Genomic DNA, 19,125 nt, shown 5'->3' with positions numbered 1-19,125 from the left:
TTTCATTTATTTTATGTAAACAAGTAGAAGGACCTTCTATAGAGAAATAAGAAAGATTTATATACAGGGTGCATAGCAAACACGGGGTATAACATTTTACAGGCGAACCGTTGATCCTAGAGGAATAATTCCAATAAATAAAAATTCCAAATAACGCGTAGTAACTCAGATATGTCATTCATGTTGCAAGGGGGGTTGTAATACAAATTATTAAAATAAAATAAAAATTAACTTTTGATACAGTGTGCCCCAAAAGCCAATTAGAAAGTTGTTGCCCTGTCTCTCTCCTGATGACAAAAAAAAAAAAATCCATTTTTCTAAGTATTTCAATACATATTCATTGAGATATTGGAATTCGAGAAACGGAGGAAATTCGGGGGGGGGGGGGGAAACAGCGTTAAATGCGGGTAAAACGGTTTTTCCTCATTTCCCGGTTTTATCTACTTTGGATCAACGGTTCACCAGCAAAAAAGCCATACCCACTCCTTGTTATGCACCCTGCATATCTGTCCGAAATGTGTCTCTTGATTAACGAAAAAATTTTCAAATTTTGATTCGTTGTAGCTTGCGAACTTTACGAATTTCTTTTGTATTCGATTTTCAATTGAAAGTTTGCGTAGTTGAATAACTTTTTTTAAATGAATAAGTCTCGTGAAAATGCCTGTTAATTTCTTGAGATATGTACGTTGATATGGACTTCATTCGCCATATTACCTTTACCTGTTGGAAATGTGATAAAAAGGTAGACTTTGAAAAAAAAAAACCCCGGGTTTTCGTATTTTCCGTTGAGATATTTTACCGTGGATCATTATTATTTTTTCTTTCTAAAAAGCTCTTCAAAGTATTTTTCAACATTATCTGTTTTTCAGAATTTACGATATAGGCCTCAGCAAAAATCACCGAAAACTTAGCACACATGGCCATATTACCCTCACTTACTTAATTTAATTTAATTGAAGCTCTCTTGACGGCAGACTGGCAGTGAAAACGGTATCTGAAACAATCAAATAAAAATATATACAAAAAAAAAACAAAAAAAAAACACAACAAAATTAGCATTTGGCAAGACCGTCAGTAAGACATAAATAACCTCACCGATTCTTTTTCAAGGGCGATTCCGTCGAGTTATCGGAGCGAAATGAATCCCGTGCGTAAGCGAAAAGTCTTCGATGATAACAAAAATTCTTCTAGATCCTCCAAATAACGAATTACCGAGCTTAAATACATTGAGGTTTATCACTTGGTGTTTATCAGATATAACCGGTTTTGTGCTGATGAAAGCTTCGAGAGATATAGACGAGAAAATTATAAGAGAGAGAGAGAGCGATAAAAGCACTCGAATATCGGTATAGAGAGTAAAAAGGAAAAATATGTTTCTTATCTTGGTCAACTGTTTATATGTCACGACAGGGTTGGTAAAAAGGGTTTTTTGGTTTTAACAGCATTTGCTTTAAAAATGATAAAATTTCTGAAAAATCATTCAAACTTCTAATATATATTTAAATAAAATAAAATGTTTATTAATGTAATTAACACAATTCCCATATTAATTAATCTGTCAATATTTCTTATGTTATAATAAAAACCAATATTTGCTATTTAGTTATTTTATAGCTTTAGTCGAGGTAATATTTGAGTTTCAGTGGATCGCACTGAAATTAAGTTTTATATATATAGGTAAAAATAACTAGTTGGCAAAGCAATAAATAGAGCACGGATCATATGCACTAAAAAGTGACGGAATATGCAACGAAATATACATTATGCTCTAAAAATATGTGCCAAAATATGCACTTAAAATGTCAAAATATGCACTTAAAATTCCAAAATATGCAATTGAAATGCCAAAATATGCACTTAAACTAATAAAATATGCATCAAACACCACAGAATATGCACCAAAAAAATCCTGAAAAAGTTAAAAATTGCGAAATATGTATCGAAAATGAGAAAATATGTACTGGAAAAAATCACCACGCAAAAAAACGCAGATATGTTTTCAAAATGCATACTTTCTATTTCTTAGTACATTTATTCATTTAAAAAAAGTGTCTCCCCACATACGTAAATAACTTCTACTTATGTTTTATTTAGGCATTTTTAATTTCTAATTAGTTGTAGTTATTGAAATACCAGTGACAAAAGAATTTCGATGGCATTTCTAAAAAAACTGAACACTTCTGACGTATCTCTAGAAATAGCGTTACAATTAAAACGATTGATATTTGGAAAATACAGTGTTGCCAACATCTCTATTAATTCACTAAATCCAACTCGCGACAAAAAACAAAGAAACCGATTCCAGGTGGGCGCAGTTCAAACATCTCAAGAATACACCGTACAAATTACTGAACAACCAATTGCGAATGCTTACATTGCATGATTCGCGTTCATGTTACGTTTCCTAAGGAACTCCTCTATTTAACGGTCAGGAACGAGATATCTTGGCCAGTGTAAAAATAGGTGAGTGACGTTGCACGCATGTGTCCACAATTTTCGGAATGCGTTTACCGTAGGCAGGGCCGGATTAATCATTATGCAAAATAAGCACGTGCTTAGGGTATCAGGAGAAAAGAGACACCACATAACAAATGATCAAATAGTACATTTTTAAGGTGAATTTTTTCCCCCAGCATAAACCATAGAAAATCCTAAAATTTCAACAGCACTTGATTTCGTACAGTTGAAGCTCTTCATCGAAAGGTTGACCAGAGTTGCAACTGAAGGGAGGAAGAGAGGGAGGGGAGGGGCTGGACCTGAAGAAAATCTCATTTTAACGAACACTTTTCTCTAATCTCCCAAATAACTTCACATAGGAACAATGCTAGGTAACCTGGAATTCCTTAAGGAATTTTCCTCTCGAACTATCATTTTGCCTGAGGGGGGCCCATGTTGCTGGTTGAGACAGCCCACCGGAAGAGGGGGGGGGTCCCTCATGACCATAGGAGAGCTACATGATCACATCTAGTGCTATGATTTTTCAAATTGAATATGTAAATATGCAATTCACATTAGCTGTTGATGGGGGCGAAACACCACTTTGCCTGAGCCCCATGATGTTGAGACTGCGTATCACAGAACAACCACAACAGAACCCTCACTGAACTCCAGCTTAAGGGGGGGGGGGAAGGGGGAGGGATGCAGAGACTAAGCTTATTTATGAAAAAATTTTAATTTTGTTTACTATAAATCCGAGGCCTTCAACCTTTCAGATACGGTGGGCTAAATTGAGACTTCCAACGAATCCCGCGGGCCACCAACTCATGTATAAGCAATTTAGTGACATCTTAACAGACGGTACCAATGGGGTCCCGAGTTAAACTGGAACTTCTGAAATTATTTATTTTTTATTGATCATCAATTTTTATTAGTTCTTAAATAATTTTTTTTCGCTGATGTTGAAAAAGTTTTTGATTAATTACTGATTAAATTAATTTATTGTGAGATCTTTTCTTTTATCTGAAATCACACGTAAAATGATTCGTTAATTATATTTATCGATAATATTCTGAAATTATTTTCCTTCTTTATATATGTTGAAATTATTTCTTTCATCTATATATATATATAATTGATTTCCTGTGTGTGTGTGTTCTCTATACAAATCTACAATTTTAGATCGATCGTCGCCAAATTTTGCATATATACCAAATGGGACCCGACTTGAACGATAGGCTATTTTAAAATTTCGTCAGAGCAGGGCAAATGCCCCAAATGGGCAAAAAACCGTAAGGCAACAATGGTTTTTGGGCCTCAGCAATCACTTTCCGAACGTTAGTTTGGTTACCGTGGTTCCCTAGCAATGCGTTTAAGACGTGTATATGCCTTTACAATGGTTTGGCATTTCTTCAATGCTGTACGTATATGTATAATAGTTTATGCCTTTATAATGGTTTGCCCAATTTTTAACACGCCCAATAATGAGGCTTTTTGAATAGACGTGATAAGCATCATCAGCATCGCTTTGAGGGTTGGGAAAAGGGGGGGATCCTCATAGAAATCAGTGTTAAAATTGCAGATTTCACTGTAAAAATGAAATTTAGTGGAGTTTTCTGTCACATCAATAATTTTAAAAATTGCATTGACTTCTCGATTTTTGAAATATTGAGTTCGCTCAGAGATATACGAACCCCAGAAATTAAATATGAAGTTATTAACCGGACCTTCTTTTGAGTTGGACATTCATGCAATAACATTGATTTCAACTTTCTATTTATATCTTCTCAAGCATGAAAATTAATGTCTCCGTATTGTCTTTTGATATTCAACTGCATAAATTCATGTGGGTTAGGATATTCTAAAATTAATTATGCGCCCGTAAAAAGTACATCGACGAAATTCCACAGCTTTAATTAAGCTTTTTTTTGAAGGAGAAATAGGCAGAAATAGATAACTCGAAGTTCAAAGGGGGAGGGGGAATCGAAATATCTAGCACTCTTTAAAAAAAAAAAAAATAAATAAATAAATATATATATATATATATATATATATATAAATATTTATTTATTTATTTTTACGTTTCTTTGAATCTACATTTGTCTCTTTTATGAGTCGCGCAGGAATTCGCCATATTGGTTAACTTGGACACGGTTTGCATGTCCCTCAAAGAATGAGGGAGATATCACGTGATCCAAAAAAGCCTCATTGAAGAAAACCCGGGCAGCGCCGGGTATTATAGCTAGTTACTTATGTATGCAATTATTCTTTTATTGATTGTGAAAGAATATCTCTCATTGATTTATGTTATTTTTGTCAAAAATTCTGAAATTAGTGGTTTCAAAAATTTTAAAATAACTTCTTTCATTAATTCTCTCTCTGAATTGTCTTCAATTCTGGAATTATTTATTTCATCAATTCTGAGTTTTCATCGATTCTGGAATTATTTGTTTCATCAATTCCGGAATTATTTCTTTCATTAAATCTGGAATTATTTCTTTCACTAATTCTGGAATTATTCCTTTCATTAATTCTGAATAAACAGCACAAATATTCAACCATCACACTTCACTTCTGAAATACAGATGGCAGCACTGAAAAAATCAGTAACAACACAAGATACGTACTCAGACTGTTAGGTACTTACACTTCCGGCACAACTCCCTAGGTAGTAAATTGCCCATAGATGGCGATAGACCTGAGTTATGCCCGGTTTGAAAGAAAGAAGGAAAGGCACGTAGGGTAAGGACTTGTTTCCAATGCCTGCCCCCCCCCCCCGGATACGAACCCGTATTTTTTCCCAGGGAAATATGGTCAACTTATATAATATCACCGCAATTAAAGTCGCATAATCACGCCAATGTGTCTCCCACAGAGACGATAATAATCAGCCGATGATAATTCACGCAAGTTAATTTGAAACTATCTCCATTATACACAAAAAAGAAAAAAGAAGTTGACTCCCCATTGTTATCCATTATTAAGGTACACACACACTCAACAGGTGTTGCATCGTTACAATTCATAGGAAGGTGCTGGACATCAGATGTTGACACATTGCGCGCCGTCATCATCAGGTGTTTAGATTGTAATTTTTCTTCTGCCGAAAATTGACTGACGTTTATTCGCGCGCGTGTATTGAACAGAAGGATTCGGGGAAGTGACGTTATAAAGTGATTAAAACATTAGAATAGTTTCTTTGTATACATATTTTGCTTTAAATAAATGTTTCTTTTTTTTGAATAATGAATAAACAATAAATACATTCCGTTATATAAAAATGCATCAGTGTTTTATCATTTATTTTCGTCGAGCAACACGTGTGAACGGTACGTCTCATAACTCATATATACAGTATTTAGCATTATTTCAAATTTTCCAAAAGCCATTAATTTTAATGTGTGTTAATCAATTTTATCAATAACTATGTGTATGAATTTCTATAACTTTGAATAAGTTAATTTAAGCGATTAATTTACAACATTATGGTTCATGTTCTGTTTATGTTGGAGAAATTAATACAAATACACGCAATATGCGCAACATGCCCAACGAAATGGCTTAAATACATTGGCAAATTAAATTGAATTTATTTCTCACATAATTGCTATGGGGTCATTCAAGTATTATGTCAGCATCGATAAGGGGAGAAAATTTTGATGACAAGGGGGAGGGGGGTTTGTATGATGCTTATATACGTCATCAACCACCCTTTATGAAAATATGAAATATGGCATCTTATTCGGTGCGCTAAAAACGAGAAAAATCTTTCGCTTGTTTATGGGCACCTGAACTAACATTCTTCCTAATGATAAATCCCTTACAGAGCCACTTCAAAAATCTCTAAATGTTTTACGGATCCCTCAAGTACTCAGGAAATGTGTCTGGGCTGCTTAAGTGCTGTGGAACTTTGCAACGCATCACTCGAATAATTCGTGATTATACGTACTACGAATCACTTAAGTAATCTGGAAATGTACCGCGGGTAACTTGAGTGATGTAGAACTGCACTGGGGCCACTTAAGTGCTCTGTGACGCATGTCATTCAAGGGTAATGTGCCACGGATCTTTTCATTTTAAGTGTTCTGCAACTGTGTCGCGGGCTACTTAAGTGATCATTGAATGTGCCACGGGCCTACTTCAGTGATCTGAAAATGTGCCACGAGTCATTTAAGCGATCTGTAAATGTGTCGCTTAATTCATTTTTACAAAATTGGGTTTGGGCGGGGGGGGGGGCAAGCCACATCAGATAACCTTCAGGGCCACATTTGGTCCGCGCGTCAAGGGTTCACCATATATGGCTTAAAGGATGGCTCGCGATGAATTTCTTGAGAATAAATTTTGGGTTCTTAACTTTCAAATGCATTAAAAGTAACAGAAATCGATTATTTATAGCATGTAAAGGTATTTTCTTTCGAAATTAAAATTATTTTTTTTAGTGTTTTTTACATTAAAAAGTATTTTTTTCGTCTGAGGTGGGGGGGGGAGAGGGGGTTGATGAGCCCCTATGCCCCCCCTCCCGCGTACGTTTCTGATCCCACCAGTATGTGTTAGGATGTAGGGGGGCAGCGCTGACGAAAATTTATTGACGGGGGGGGGTCATAAATGGATTAAAATTTGCTGACGTAATACTTGAACGGCCCCTATTTAGTTATAAATGTTAATGAAATTTTCATTTGATTTTGATTTTTTTTTTCAATTTATTCCATAAATTTAATGTAATATTTCTGTTTGTTATATACAGGGTGTCCTATAAGTGCTATAGCAGGCCTTTATTATTTTTTCTGTAATTTTGTAAGTTAATAGTGTATTTCGTTGGGTGTGGGTTCGGGTTTCAAACTTTCATACCATAGATACTGGTCTTATTAGCCCATTTATGCATAAAATGGGCATATTTCACCAAAAACGGTAAAAAGTTCTTTTCACGAGTACTTATGATGTTTTACAGGTGTTGTATTCCCGTATCTTGGACTGTCAACCATGAAGTCTGTTACCTTCTTCGCTTGTACACTCATTACTCTATTCTCTGTTGAAGGTTAGTATGCAAATATTCCTTTAAATATGATGAAAATTGCGTATTGATTGATATATATTTTAACCTCTCGATAACGGACATGGGACCGAAAGATGTGTCCGCTAATGTGGAATGTCCGTTGATACTGTACACAATGAAATACGTTGAGGCTATGCACCAGAGACTTCAAAAGCGTCCGTAAACGGGAGGTGTCCGTTATGGATTTTCCACTGAAATTGAGGCGTAATGCAGTGGAAACTCCCATAACGGATATCTCCTGATACAGTCGCTCTTAGGGGTGTGCGACTGGTGCGATCACACTGGCACTGGGTGACTTGCCCATTTCTGTTTCCCAGTTGTGAGCCAAAGGATCCGAGACTCTCGAATCTAACAGAAGACCCAAATTATTAAATAGCGCTCATTAGTTCTAAATTATTATTATTTTTCATTAATTCTGAATTTTTCATCAATTCTGGAATTACTTCTTACATTAATTCTGAATTTTTCATCAATTCTGGAATTACTTCTTACATTAATTCTGAATTTTTCATCAATTCTGGAATTACTTCTTACATTAATTCTGAATTTTTCATCAATTCTGGAATTACTTCTTACATTAATTCTGAATTTTTCATCAATTCTGGAATTACTTCTTACATTTATTCCGAAATTTCAATGTGTGGTGCTGGAATTAGTTCTTTCAATTATTTTTCTAATTTTTAGCAATTATGAATTTCCATTAGTTATTATTAAATTTCTTTCATTAGGTCTTAATTTCCATTAGTTTTGGAATTATTTTGTCAATAACTTAACTTTTTTTTCCCCCAGTTCTGCGTTTTCATCAATTCGAAATTCACATTTAGTGCGTGTGTGTGTTGTTAAGACACCACTGACACTGCTATTTCTTTTCGCACCGGGCTCCGCGTCTAGTAAAGCAGGGCCGTAATCATGTCCTCTTTGCCCTTCTCTAGTTCTACACCTGAGTAATAGCGGTCCTCCCTCTCGTAGAGAGATGAACACTTTTTTTTTTAATTCCGTGGAATATAGGGCTCCAATGCGTGTGTGAGCCCCGATTTAAGAGACACGAATGCTTGACCTTCAACGTCCAATCTATTCACAGTAATTTCCAGGTGAGATCTTTGATTTTCAATCGTCACAGTACCCCAATGCAACTGCAACCACCATTTCCTACCCTATTCAATTTCGATTAGCATAAGCAGAGAAGTGACCGAAAAGGGCGTCCAGGTGATCCACATGAGTTTTAATTTGGACATGACTTGTATTTTTATTTCAGGAGGGTCTGTAGTAGACGCAAGCCCTCCGTCCAGGATCGTATGCTATGTCGGCACCTGGGCAAATTACCGGAACGGAGCTGGTAAATTCGTCATAGAAGACATCGATCCTTTCCTGTGTACTCACGTGGTGTACGCATTCGCCAAGCTGACACAGAATAATGAAATAGCCGCCTACGACCCTTATCTGGACCTCAGAGAGAACAACGGCCTAGGTAAGTGTTTGTGTACATTGAAGTGTGTCTGAGTTTTTCCCATCCTTGGCGACACTAATGTAAAACATACAGTAAGTTGGAACAGTTTCTTTTGACTATTTTTCGCCCATGGCCCCACCTTTTAACAATATTTTCTTCTCGTAGCCCACAATATTCAGGGGGCCCAAACTCCTCACACAGGAAGGAACGTGACCTTTCTACTTATTGAATTGATTTTTTTTTTGAGTGAATTTCTAGTGCAGTGAGCTTCCCTCTTGGGGGAGTTGGGGAGGGGGTTGTTCTATGTGTATTGGGCCATCTCAATAGAAATGCGTATAAGGGGTGCACAACCTCCGGAGGGCTCTGCGAGTAGCAATTGTGGGTGGGGGGGGGGGGGGGGTTTAAATCTAATTCACCAAAAAACATGTTTGACAAATGTATCAGATGAATAGGGTGGTGATATCACACGTATCATCACCCGTATTTCTAGGACATTCCCGTTTTTTTCCCGTTATTTCGGCCGTTCCGTTTTTTCAACATATCCTATCCCACTTGTCAAGGATAAAAATTATTTTCTCAACCCATAAATTATCGTATTATAATTGTGTGAATGTGAATATAAACATTAATCTTACATGTTTGTCGTGTTGAAACGTTTTTTTTTTAATGAATTCATTTTTACCGGCTGCGATTTGCAGTGGTGTTCCATTAACAGTCACTGACGATTTCAAAGTGAATTTTGCAATAATTAGCATTTTTACTTCTTTTCAACATCATTCTCAGTGATATTTGACGACTAATTGCAATACTAATTCCCGTATTATTCCCGGGGAAATATGGTCAGCCTAGAGATGAATATATTTATAAAAGTCGATATGGCAGTAATTATGGAAACATCCCCTTAAATACTGACCATAGAATACTCTTGTAAGTCCCAACTTCATGCTTCAATCAAGGAGTGTGCACAGTTTTGTGACTACATTTATGTTAAGGGCAAGAAGACCCGTTATTACAAGTTACACTATTTTTTTTTTTCAATGTCTTTATATACACATTACTCCTAAACAAGTATATTTGTCATTTACTAAATGTCTTTCTACGACCTGGTTGTTGGAATTTTTTGCCTATCTAGACAAAAGCTTTATCTAGACTTGCTTAGATTTTAAAATAGCATAATAAGTATCAAGAAGTCAGCAACGAGACTAAGGCAAATGCACGATAAATACAAAAAAAAAAAAGTCCCTAATGCATTTCAACACCAATGGGTGTCGTCTTCAGAAGAAAAGATATTTAACCACACTTATCACGCTGACCGAGGATCTCACTTGGATTGAATACCAAATCTGAACTCTCGGTTGCTCGTAACATTGTAAACGGGTTAACAGGAACTGGTCCCGCCCCCCCCCCCATTTACCTCAGCATTGTTTTCACCTCGCTACGGTTTGAGAAGTAAAAAGATATATGTGGAAGAAGAGTTTCTGAGGGGACAGGCGACGGAAAAAACATGCTGTTCTTGTATTTCTTTCCTTTATTTCCTATATGTAAACAAAAAACCAGTTTCAGAGATTTATTACTGGTACTTGAACTACGTATCGTTCAAATTTGTTGCAAAAAGCCCGTGCATAAAGGATATAACCATATGCACAGATGCGGATGAGTGGTGCTACAAGATATCCATACTGTTGTCTATCCCTAACTCCGTGGCATTTTAGAGTAATCTCAGTGATGAACCCCCGTCCTACCCCTGAGGGTAAGCTTCGTAAATCGGACGCCACCATCCTGCTCAGTACATGCTCTGGCAGGGCGAAAAGGAAATAAATCCCGAGTCGAGTGTCGGTGGAGAGTGATTCGAGGGGGGGGGGGAGGTGCCGCTTCCCCCCTTAATGTCCGTCGCGTGGTTTTTGGCTATGGCTACAGAGACAAAGCTGCTGACCCCAGGGCTTAGTGCATGTGGTTCCCAACTTCAAGGCGCAAATGCGAGTCGATCTCTCCGTTAAAAAGTCTCGCTACAGAGAGCAACAGTCCTACAAACAGTACAGATATTAAATCATTACACTTCACTCATTTCACTTCTGAGATATAGATGGCAGCACTAAAAAAATCATACACAACACTAGATACACAGACTGTTAGGTACACATACTTACACTTCCGGCACAACTCACTAGGTAGTAAATTGCCCATGGCGATAGACCTGAGTTGTGCTCGGCTTTAAAAAAATAATAATAATAAGGGCTTAGTGCAAAACGTGCACCAAGCTGAAGCCTCACCTAACTGTATCAATCTGGAAAGCCCAGCCTATCAACTGTAGGGTAAAACTAACCTATCTCACGACGATCGTGGCACTTTAGTATTGAGATTAAATAAGTGCTTTGGGGCCGTTCAAGTTTTACGTAAGCAAATTTTTAGCCATTTTTGACCCCCCCCCCCCCCCCCGTCAGCAAAATTTCGTCATCAGCTCTGCCCCTCTGGATCCCAACTCATATTTTCATATAGGGTGGTTGATGACGTAAGCATTATCCAAACCTCCCTCCTCCCTTGTCATCAAAAGTCAGCAAATCGGAACCCCCCCCCCCCATCGATGATGACGTAATACTTGAACGGCCCCTTTCAAAATCCATTTCTCTGTGATGAAATTTTCTCCTGAAAAATGATCGTGACGCGAAAGGTTTGGGAACCACCGGTTTAAGGGTTAAATTGATGTTAAGGGCGAGGAGACTGGTTATTAACAATTAAGGGACCGGTTCATAAAACAATTAAATTTCTTTATTAGTCTTTTCTTAACCTCTTCACAGGTAGGCTTTCGTTAACAAATTTGAATATCTCTAATTGAAGTATCAACGATAAAACTGGTTTTTTTGTTCGCATTTTAGAAAAAGGAAGAAGAAGGGGAAAGAAATAAATATATAGTATATAAAAAAATAGAAGAGGAAAAACAGTATAGAGTAGATAAATAAACTCAGTAGATGTCTTTTCATTCTCAATCTCTGTTTCTCACTCTCCCCCTAAGCGTTTTCTATAGTAAAAGGACACGTTATATGTGGGCGGAAAGAAACACTATAAACAGAGAAGAGTATAGAAAGAACATGGACGGAGAAAAAAATAGTTTCGGTTAAGTATTACAAAGAAGATCCGCGACTATAAGAAAACAGGTAAACAAATCAGGGAGAGCCGGAATGAATTACTTCCATTTGCGTTTGGACGAGATATCTCGTCCGTGATCGTTAATGGGTTAAAGACTGAAAAGGGGTTTTAGACTACACTTATGATAAGGGATAGGGGACTGGTTATTCACAATTCAGGGAGCGGTTATTAAACAATTATAGGACATGTTTATAATAATATCATTTTGGTCCTTAAGTAGGGACTGAAGAAATTTCAAGGCCTACATTAATGACAAAAGGTGAGGACATCAGCTATTAACAATTGAGGACCGGTTCATAACGCAACTGAATTTCTTTTTAGTTTTTGATTAAAGACTAAAAAGTACTTAAGGACCACGTTTATATTAAGGAAGAGGAGACCATTTCGTGACAATCGAAATTTATTTCAGTCCCTAATTAAGGACTCATCAGTTTCGTTAAGTCAGATACCAATAATGCCTGTATTTCATATTAGGTGGATATGAAAGATTTGTCGGTCTCAGGAGGAAGAATCCAAACTTGAAGTTGCTGTTGTCCATCGGGGGTTGGAACGACGGTTCCGTCAAGTATTCCAACATGGCCGCCAGCTATCAGTCGAGGAAAACGTTCGTCTCGAGCTGCGTCAATTTCTTGAGGAGATATGGCTTCGATGGACTCGACGTCGATTGGGAGTACCCTGCTAATAGAGGTGGATCACCCGCCGATAAGGCCAACTTTGTGACGCTGTTGAAGGTGAAAATTTTACCTGTTTAGACGTCATAAAACTTTCAAAAAATATAGTTCGGAATTGAATTAATTCAACCAAAGAAAATGTTTTTTTGTTTTTGTTTTCCAACATCCTATGTTTCCTGTATATGAAGTTCCTATATTTTTTATTATACATTGCTCTCGCTTAAACAAATTCAAAGAATAACTGATCGCTAAGGGGACCGTTCAAGTATTACGTCAGTATATTTTTAGCCATTTTTGACCCCCACCCCCTTCGTCAGCTCTGACTCTACCTCGTAACGCATATTGGGATCATAGACATACGCGGGGGGGGGGGGGGCTCAAACCCCTCCCCCAGACAATAAAAAATTTATTTTCTTCTTTTATGCAAAAAAATGTTAAAAACCATTAAAATATCGGAAGAAAATACCTTTATTTACGTTATTATAATCAATTTCTGTTAATTTCAATGCTACTTGCAGTTTAAGAACTCAAAATTTCTTTTCAAGAAATTCAGGGGGATGTGATCGATGTGTTTAAAATTTTCAACGGGATGGATAAAATGGACCCATGGGTTATTATCAACTGCAATTCGACGTCAATCAACAGCTTCGTATTCGATATGTATTCGACATCCATGGTTTTTTATGGGCATCTTTTTTCAGCCACCTCGTTTGGTATTTTATCATTTGTGGCCGTTGTATTTGTATTAAAATGGATGGTAATTTAAAACAAAGACAAAAATTACCTTGAAATAAATAGATAGCCCTACCCGTATTCTTCCATCTGGGATTTTTTTAATTTTTTTCCCTAAAATTTTCTCTTAAATTTACTTTTTTTTTAAAATTTCTTAAAAAAAACTAAAATTTTCCAAATTACATCCAGAATAGATATATTTTTAACACATTTTTTATAGAATCAAAATTTCAGTTTTTATTGTGAAATTTGTTTTTAGTAATTGTATAAAATTTAATTTCTTCGCACATCTCAAAAATCATTAAAAAATTTTCATCACATTTTATAACGAAATATTTCTTATATATATATATATATATATATAAATTATTATCTGGAATTTATTTCAAGTAAAAATTGTAAAATTAATATTATATAATCATTTATCCATTTTTCAAAATCAGAATTTATTTTAATTTTTGTTATTGAAATTTCTTATCAAAATTAATTTTTTTTAATGAAATATTTTCAAAATATAAATTTCTTTTAAAAAACATTTTCATCGGCATTTCTTTTAATTTCTTAAAATTTATTTTTTAAATTAAAAACCAATCAAATCATTTAAATCAATAATTTAATTTTATCAATTAAAAACATTTAAATTTAAAATATTTCAAAGAAGAATTCTAAAATCCATTATTTATCTTTTATCCATTTTTTTTAATCATAATTGATATGAAAACTTTGTATTTACATTTCTTATCAAAAATTTATTTCACAAAATTTCATTTGAAATTCATATTTAATTTTTATCTAATATTTAATTTTTTCAAAGAAATACCTGAATGATTTAAAGCATGTTTTTTTCATTTCTTATCAACTAAAAAATTGTAATTTTTATCTAAAATTTCATTTTTTAAACTTATCAAAATTCAATTTTTCTCAAATTTTCTTCAAAAATTGTTTTTTAACTTAAATTTATTTAATTTGATGTTCAATTTTTAAATTAAACTTTTTCGGAGTAATTAATAGCTTTTAATGATTACAGACAAGTTATCAGGATGTTACAGTATAAAACTTTTGATAAATTTAAATTTATTTTGCATAAATTTTTCAAAAAGTTTATGCTGCACTATTTTATGTTAATAGTGTTATTTTATGTTATTGTTTGTTATTTTATTGTTATTTTATGCACTATTTTATGTTATTAGCGGTGCCGTAACTAGGCAGGGGCAACAGCACAGGGCCCACTTAAAGAGGGACCCTCCAGAATGGCCCTAAATGTAAATTCTTGCACAGGGCACATTAATGGCTAGTTACGGCACTAGTTATTAGTGTTATGTGTGTGACTGTGTTACATTAACCATTCATTGAACAATTGAAGGATCTGAAGGAAGCCTTCCAGCCACAGGGCCTACTACTAACTGCCGCAGTTTCAAGTGCAAAAGGCACGATCGATACGGCCTATGACATCCCAGGCATGAACAGGTTTGTAGGATTTCTTATTATTAGGCGAGCATCATGTCATGAGGCCTACTCGGCACTTGAGGCTCTCGAAAAGTGGCATCATAGGACCCGGTCAAAATGACTTTTTTGAACTCCCACCCCCCCTCCACCACCACCAAAAAATACCTGATTACCAATTTGCTTACTGACTCTTGAAAATTGCAAACATCTAATTATCATGAGGGCCAGGAAACAAAATGAGTTACGGTAAAGGGAACGGCATGGCCCCCACATCCTGGAGCGGGGCCCCTAGGCTGGGATCTTTTGCGCGCCCACCCCCCCCCCCCGGTCAAACTTTTCACGGGCCCCTTCTGTAGTTAATTTATAGCGTGAAAAATCAAAAAATCATGAGAACTGTCTCGGGCCCTGTCAGCCACCCCCTTTTTGGGGGCCATGGGTCGATCCAGGCCTTCAATAGTCCCAACATTGTCCATGATCTATATTTTTTCCTCTCAGGTACTTGGATTTCATCAACCTTATGGCATACGATTTCAACGGAGCTTGGAATTCTGTCACGGGTCACAACGCTCCTCTAGTCGGAAGGCATGGACAGTCTGGAGACAGCCAATTGCTGAATGTGGTGAGTGTCTAAATCTTCGAAGTCAACGGTGATAAATTCTAAATAGCAGAGAAAACCCATCTCTCGCTGACAGACATATAATTTTCGCTTAGGAATTCGCCGTCAAATATTGGAAAAAGGGCGGAACACCATCGCGTAAGCTGGTACTTGGCATGCCACTTTATGGCCGAACTTTTGCATTGCAAGACTCAAACCGCAATGGAGTTGGCTCTCCTGCAACCGGAAAAGGACTCGGCGGGCCTTACACAAAGGAGCCTGGTTTCTTAGGTTACAATGAGGTTAGAAATATTATAAAATACTGTTTTTTGTTGTTGTTGTTTTTATCTTGCTGTAAATGTTTTTTCTAGATATTTTTAGAAATTTGCTTTTTAATTTTTCTTTTGAGCCATTTATTCTCTTGTTTTCTTTCTGAGTCATTTACCCCCTTTTTTTCTGAGCCTTTCTGAACCTTTTCATTTTCTTTTTTGAGCCTTTCTGAGTTTTCTTTTCTTTTTTGAGCCTTTCTGAGTTTTCTTTTCTTTTTTGAGCCTTTCTGAGTTTTCTTTTCTTTTTTGAGCCTTTCTGAGTTTTATGTTCTTTAATTTTTCTTTCCGAACCATTCATTCTCTTTAATTTCATTTGTTTTAGCCATTTATTCCATTTTTCCTTCTGAACCATGTACTCTCCTCAATTTTCTTTTTGAGCCATTAATTCTCTTTAATTTTCTTTTTTTAAGATATTTCTTCTCTTATGCTATTTTTTTCAGAGCCCTCCTTGTTTTCTGTTTATTCCTTTCAATTATCATTCTGGGCTATTTACATTCTATTTTCCTTGTTGAGCCTTTCATTCTTTTCATACTATTTTATTTCCTTTCCGGATCATTCGTTCTCTAAAATTTTCTTTTTCTGTGAGCTCCATTTATATTCTTTTTTTTTTCCTCTTCGATCCATTCATTCTCTTTAACATTCTTTCTAAGGCACTTGTATTTTCTTTTCCTTTCTAGGCCATTTATTCTATTTATGCTCTTTAGTTTTCCTTCCGAGCCATTCATTCTTTCCATACTCTTTCATTTTCTTACTGAGCCATTTATTCTCTGTAATTTTATTTTTGAGAAATTTATTTTCTTTAATTTAGTTGTGTGAGATGTTAAAGTCTGACAACAGCTGGAAAGTAGTGTTCGATCAAGAACAGAAAGTACCATACGCTTTTAGAGGCAAGGAGTGGATATCATATGACAACGTCAGAAGCATCGCTTTGAAGGTCAGTGTTATGATGAGTGTGGGGTGTCTATAATTAAGACAGGTGTTTTTAGATTTCTACAGCTCTTATTGCCTTTAATTGTTGCATTTAACTGACAGCTTTATGATATGAATCTTTGAAATTCCAGGTTGATTTCGTCAAGAAACACAAGTTAGGTGGTGCAATGGTGTGGTCAATGGAAACCGATGACTTCCGAGGAAACTGCAACGAGGGCAAGTATCCATTGATCAATACCATCAAGAAAGGTCTCAAGCATTAGCGGAGATAGACTTGGAGGTCTGGGCGGGGGGGACGATGACGATGATGTCAATACATATGTACACACTTACATATTAGATAACTGGCTTACATCTTTGATGTTGCCTCCCCTACCCCGTATCTCTACCCATGTTCTCAAGCCAGGAAAAGAAGACGGCACCATCTTACTACTACGACGGCTCTTCTAAAAACCAACGTTGAAATCATCCAGAATAAAAGATCCGACGCCAAATAGCAGTTCGGAAATGTCTACCAGCTCATTGAAAAACCTGCAGTAAATTCATCAACCACTTGACAGGTGCTGTCAGGCTACGTCGTGTACGAATTCAAGTGTACACCGGGTTTGGTGTATAGCAAGAACATGGGACTCTGCAACCTATCCGTATCTGGTATAAGTATGCAATAACGAGATCTAAAATAAAATTATTTATATTTTTTTCATTCCTTCCATAATCAATATGAAGCCATATCAACCCAATAAATAGAGTCAACGTAGACATCCATCCGTTGTTACGTCAGACAAAACCCATTGATCATGATTCTGACAATTATAAAAAAAGTGCCATGTAATAACTCATTATTATTATCGATTAAATAGTCTCGTGTTTGCGTCATTAGTTATCGAATAATAGATTCGTCTATTATAGTTCAGTGTAAATTTACAATATGTCTTTTTTTTTATCGATACATTTTCCGATAGATCCGTACCGTATTCTTTCCTTTGGCTTTTGATCTTGTTCAACGTAGCCCCCCGCCCCCTCCTCTTTTAGCATTGTTGTGTATATTGCCTTGTGGACTAAAATAAAAATATATTATGCTAAAAATCTTTAGTTCATTTATTATGCATGAAAACATGAAGGGATTTTTCCCGAAATGCTTGTTCTCTGGTCTACTTCTTAACATTTCTTATAAAGCCGGATTTTCCTAGGAGCAGGTTTTTTCTGTGCCAAATTATAAACAATCCCTACATTTCTAGCTACATTGTAGAAATTTAGCGCATCGTCATTGGCCGAAATGAGTGATGAACCATTACGCCACTCATGGTGAAATTTTTGCTGGCGACGTTCAACAATTGACTGTGCTTGAATCCGACATCCACCGTTGAAGTAATGATTATAGTACGGGACTCACGTACCGAAGGTTGTGTGTTCGATTCGAACCCACCCAAATTATTTTGCTATCATTTACTGATTTACTAAAAAATGTTTCCATTTTTGTTTCTGATTTAATCAAATGCGGTTCACGTGCATTGAGAAGGCAATAATAACGGCTCGCGAAGCTGGGCCTAGCTATCATCTACTGATTCAATAAAAAATGCTTTCATTTTTGGTAAATGAACCTTGAAATTCAGCTTCGCCCAAAACTCCGCCTCTCGTGACGTCTTGCTAGCTTTTTTTTCTCGCAGTAACCAATCACCGGCGTGCTAAAGCTTCCTGTGTTACTAAGAATGCAGGGACTGTAATTACGCATCCCGGCAGGACACATCGTTCACTCATCAATAGGAAAAGCTGTACTACGACTGTTTTCCTACACAGCGCAACACGCTCCGCGACAGCGCTTTACGTCGGGCATGGTTGGCCGACTGCTTCTGGAGGAGTCAAACGCGTCGTGCGCCGCGTTTTTTGTGTTTTCTTCCCTTCCTCTCTGTCTACATTTTTTTATCGTGCAAAATGACAGAAATGCGTGGACATGCAGACGACGGAGCAGCTGGTGCACCACGCTACGAAAACAAAAAGGTGGGGTGGGGGCGTGATAAAGTTACACGTTTCTGCCGACGCAAAAGGGGAATATTCAGTTCATGCGGCACACAAAAACCTGCTCCTAGGAAAACCCGACTTAATTGCGATTTTCACCTGTAACGGTAAAAGTGTTTTTATCTTTTCTTTCGGGCGCAACACTGTTGAGATATTGCAACCCTGTGAAAGCAAGATTATTCCATTCACAAAAGCCCTAATTCCGTTTTAACGAATACCGTTATAGAGAAAATATCGTTTTAACTAACACTTTTCTCTAATCTCCCAAATAACTTCACATAGGAACAATGCTAGGTAACCTGGAATTCCTCTGTAACGGAATTTCG

General features: G+C 36.4%; 2 protein-coding genes across 6 annotated transcripts in view; one reads left to right on the top strand and one right to left on the bottom strand.

Moving 5' to 3' along the window:
* The window catches only part of LOC149069986 (trans-1,2-dihydrobenzene-1,2-diol dehydrogenase-like), a 39,224-nt gene that overhangs the window by 9,532 nt on the left and 10,567 nt on the right, over positions 1-19,125 (bottom strand). For 2 of the 5 annotated variants that reach the window (XM_089249396.1, XM_089249395.1), the window contains one exon: positions 940-994. The exons of 1 other annotated variant lie outside the window; for it this stretch is intronic. The gene's annotated coding sequence lies outside the window, so the exon portion shown is untranslated. Of the gene's footprint in view, positions 1-939; positions 995-1,095; positions 1,282-19,125 lie in introns of those variants that run through there. 2 more of the 5 variants (XM_089249393.1, XM_089249394.1) reach the window with 2 other exon arrangements.
* LOC149069988 (acidic mammalian chitinase-like) lies at positions 5,716-17,864 on the top strand. The gene is made up of 9 exons (XM_089249848.1): positions 5,716-5,765; positions 7,385-7,471; positions 8,745-8,957; positions 12,555-12,811; positions 14,847-14,950; positions 15,425-15,548; positions 15,641-15,826; positions 16,662-16,787; positions 16,915-17,864. Exons 1-9 carry the CDS (start codon positions 5,717-5,719, stop codon positions 17,044-17,046), a joined length of 1,278 nt encoding a protein of 425 aa, XP_089105974.1. The 5' UTR covers position 5,716; the 3' UTR covers positions 17,047-17,864.

This window comes from Pholcus phalangioides, unplaced genomic scaffold, assembly GCF_987345545.1.
Source record: "Pholcus phalangioides strain wild (caught in Gottingen) unplaced genomic scaffold, Ppha-v1.0 ptg000022l_1, whole genome shotgun sequence".
NCBI lineage: Eukaryota > Metazoa > Arthropoda > Arachnida > Araneae > Pholcidae > Pholcus > Pholcus phalangioides.
This window is presented reverse-complemented; position numbering and strand designations above follow the sequence as displayed.

Coding starts and splice junctions, on each gene's coding strand:
- LOC149069988 (XM_089249848.1), top strand. CDS start 5,717: ATGCATCAGTGTTTTATCATTTATTTTCGTCGAGCAACACGTGTGAAC. Junction 14,951..15,424: donor GACATCCCAGGCATGAACAG/GTTTGTAGGATT, acceptor TTTTCCTCTCAG/GTACTTGGATTTCATCAACC. Junction 15,827..16,661: donor GTTTCTTAGGTTACAATGAG/GTTAGAAATATT, acceptor TCTTTAATTTAG/TTGTGTGAGATGTTAAAGTC.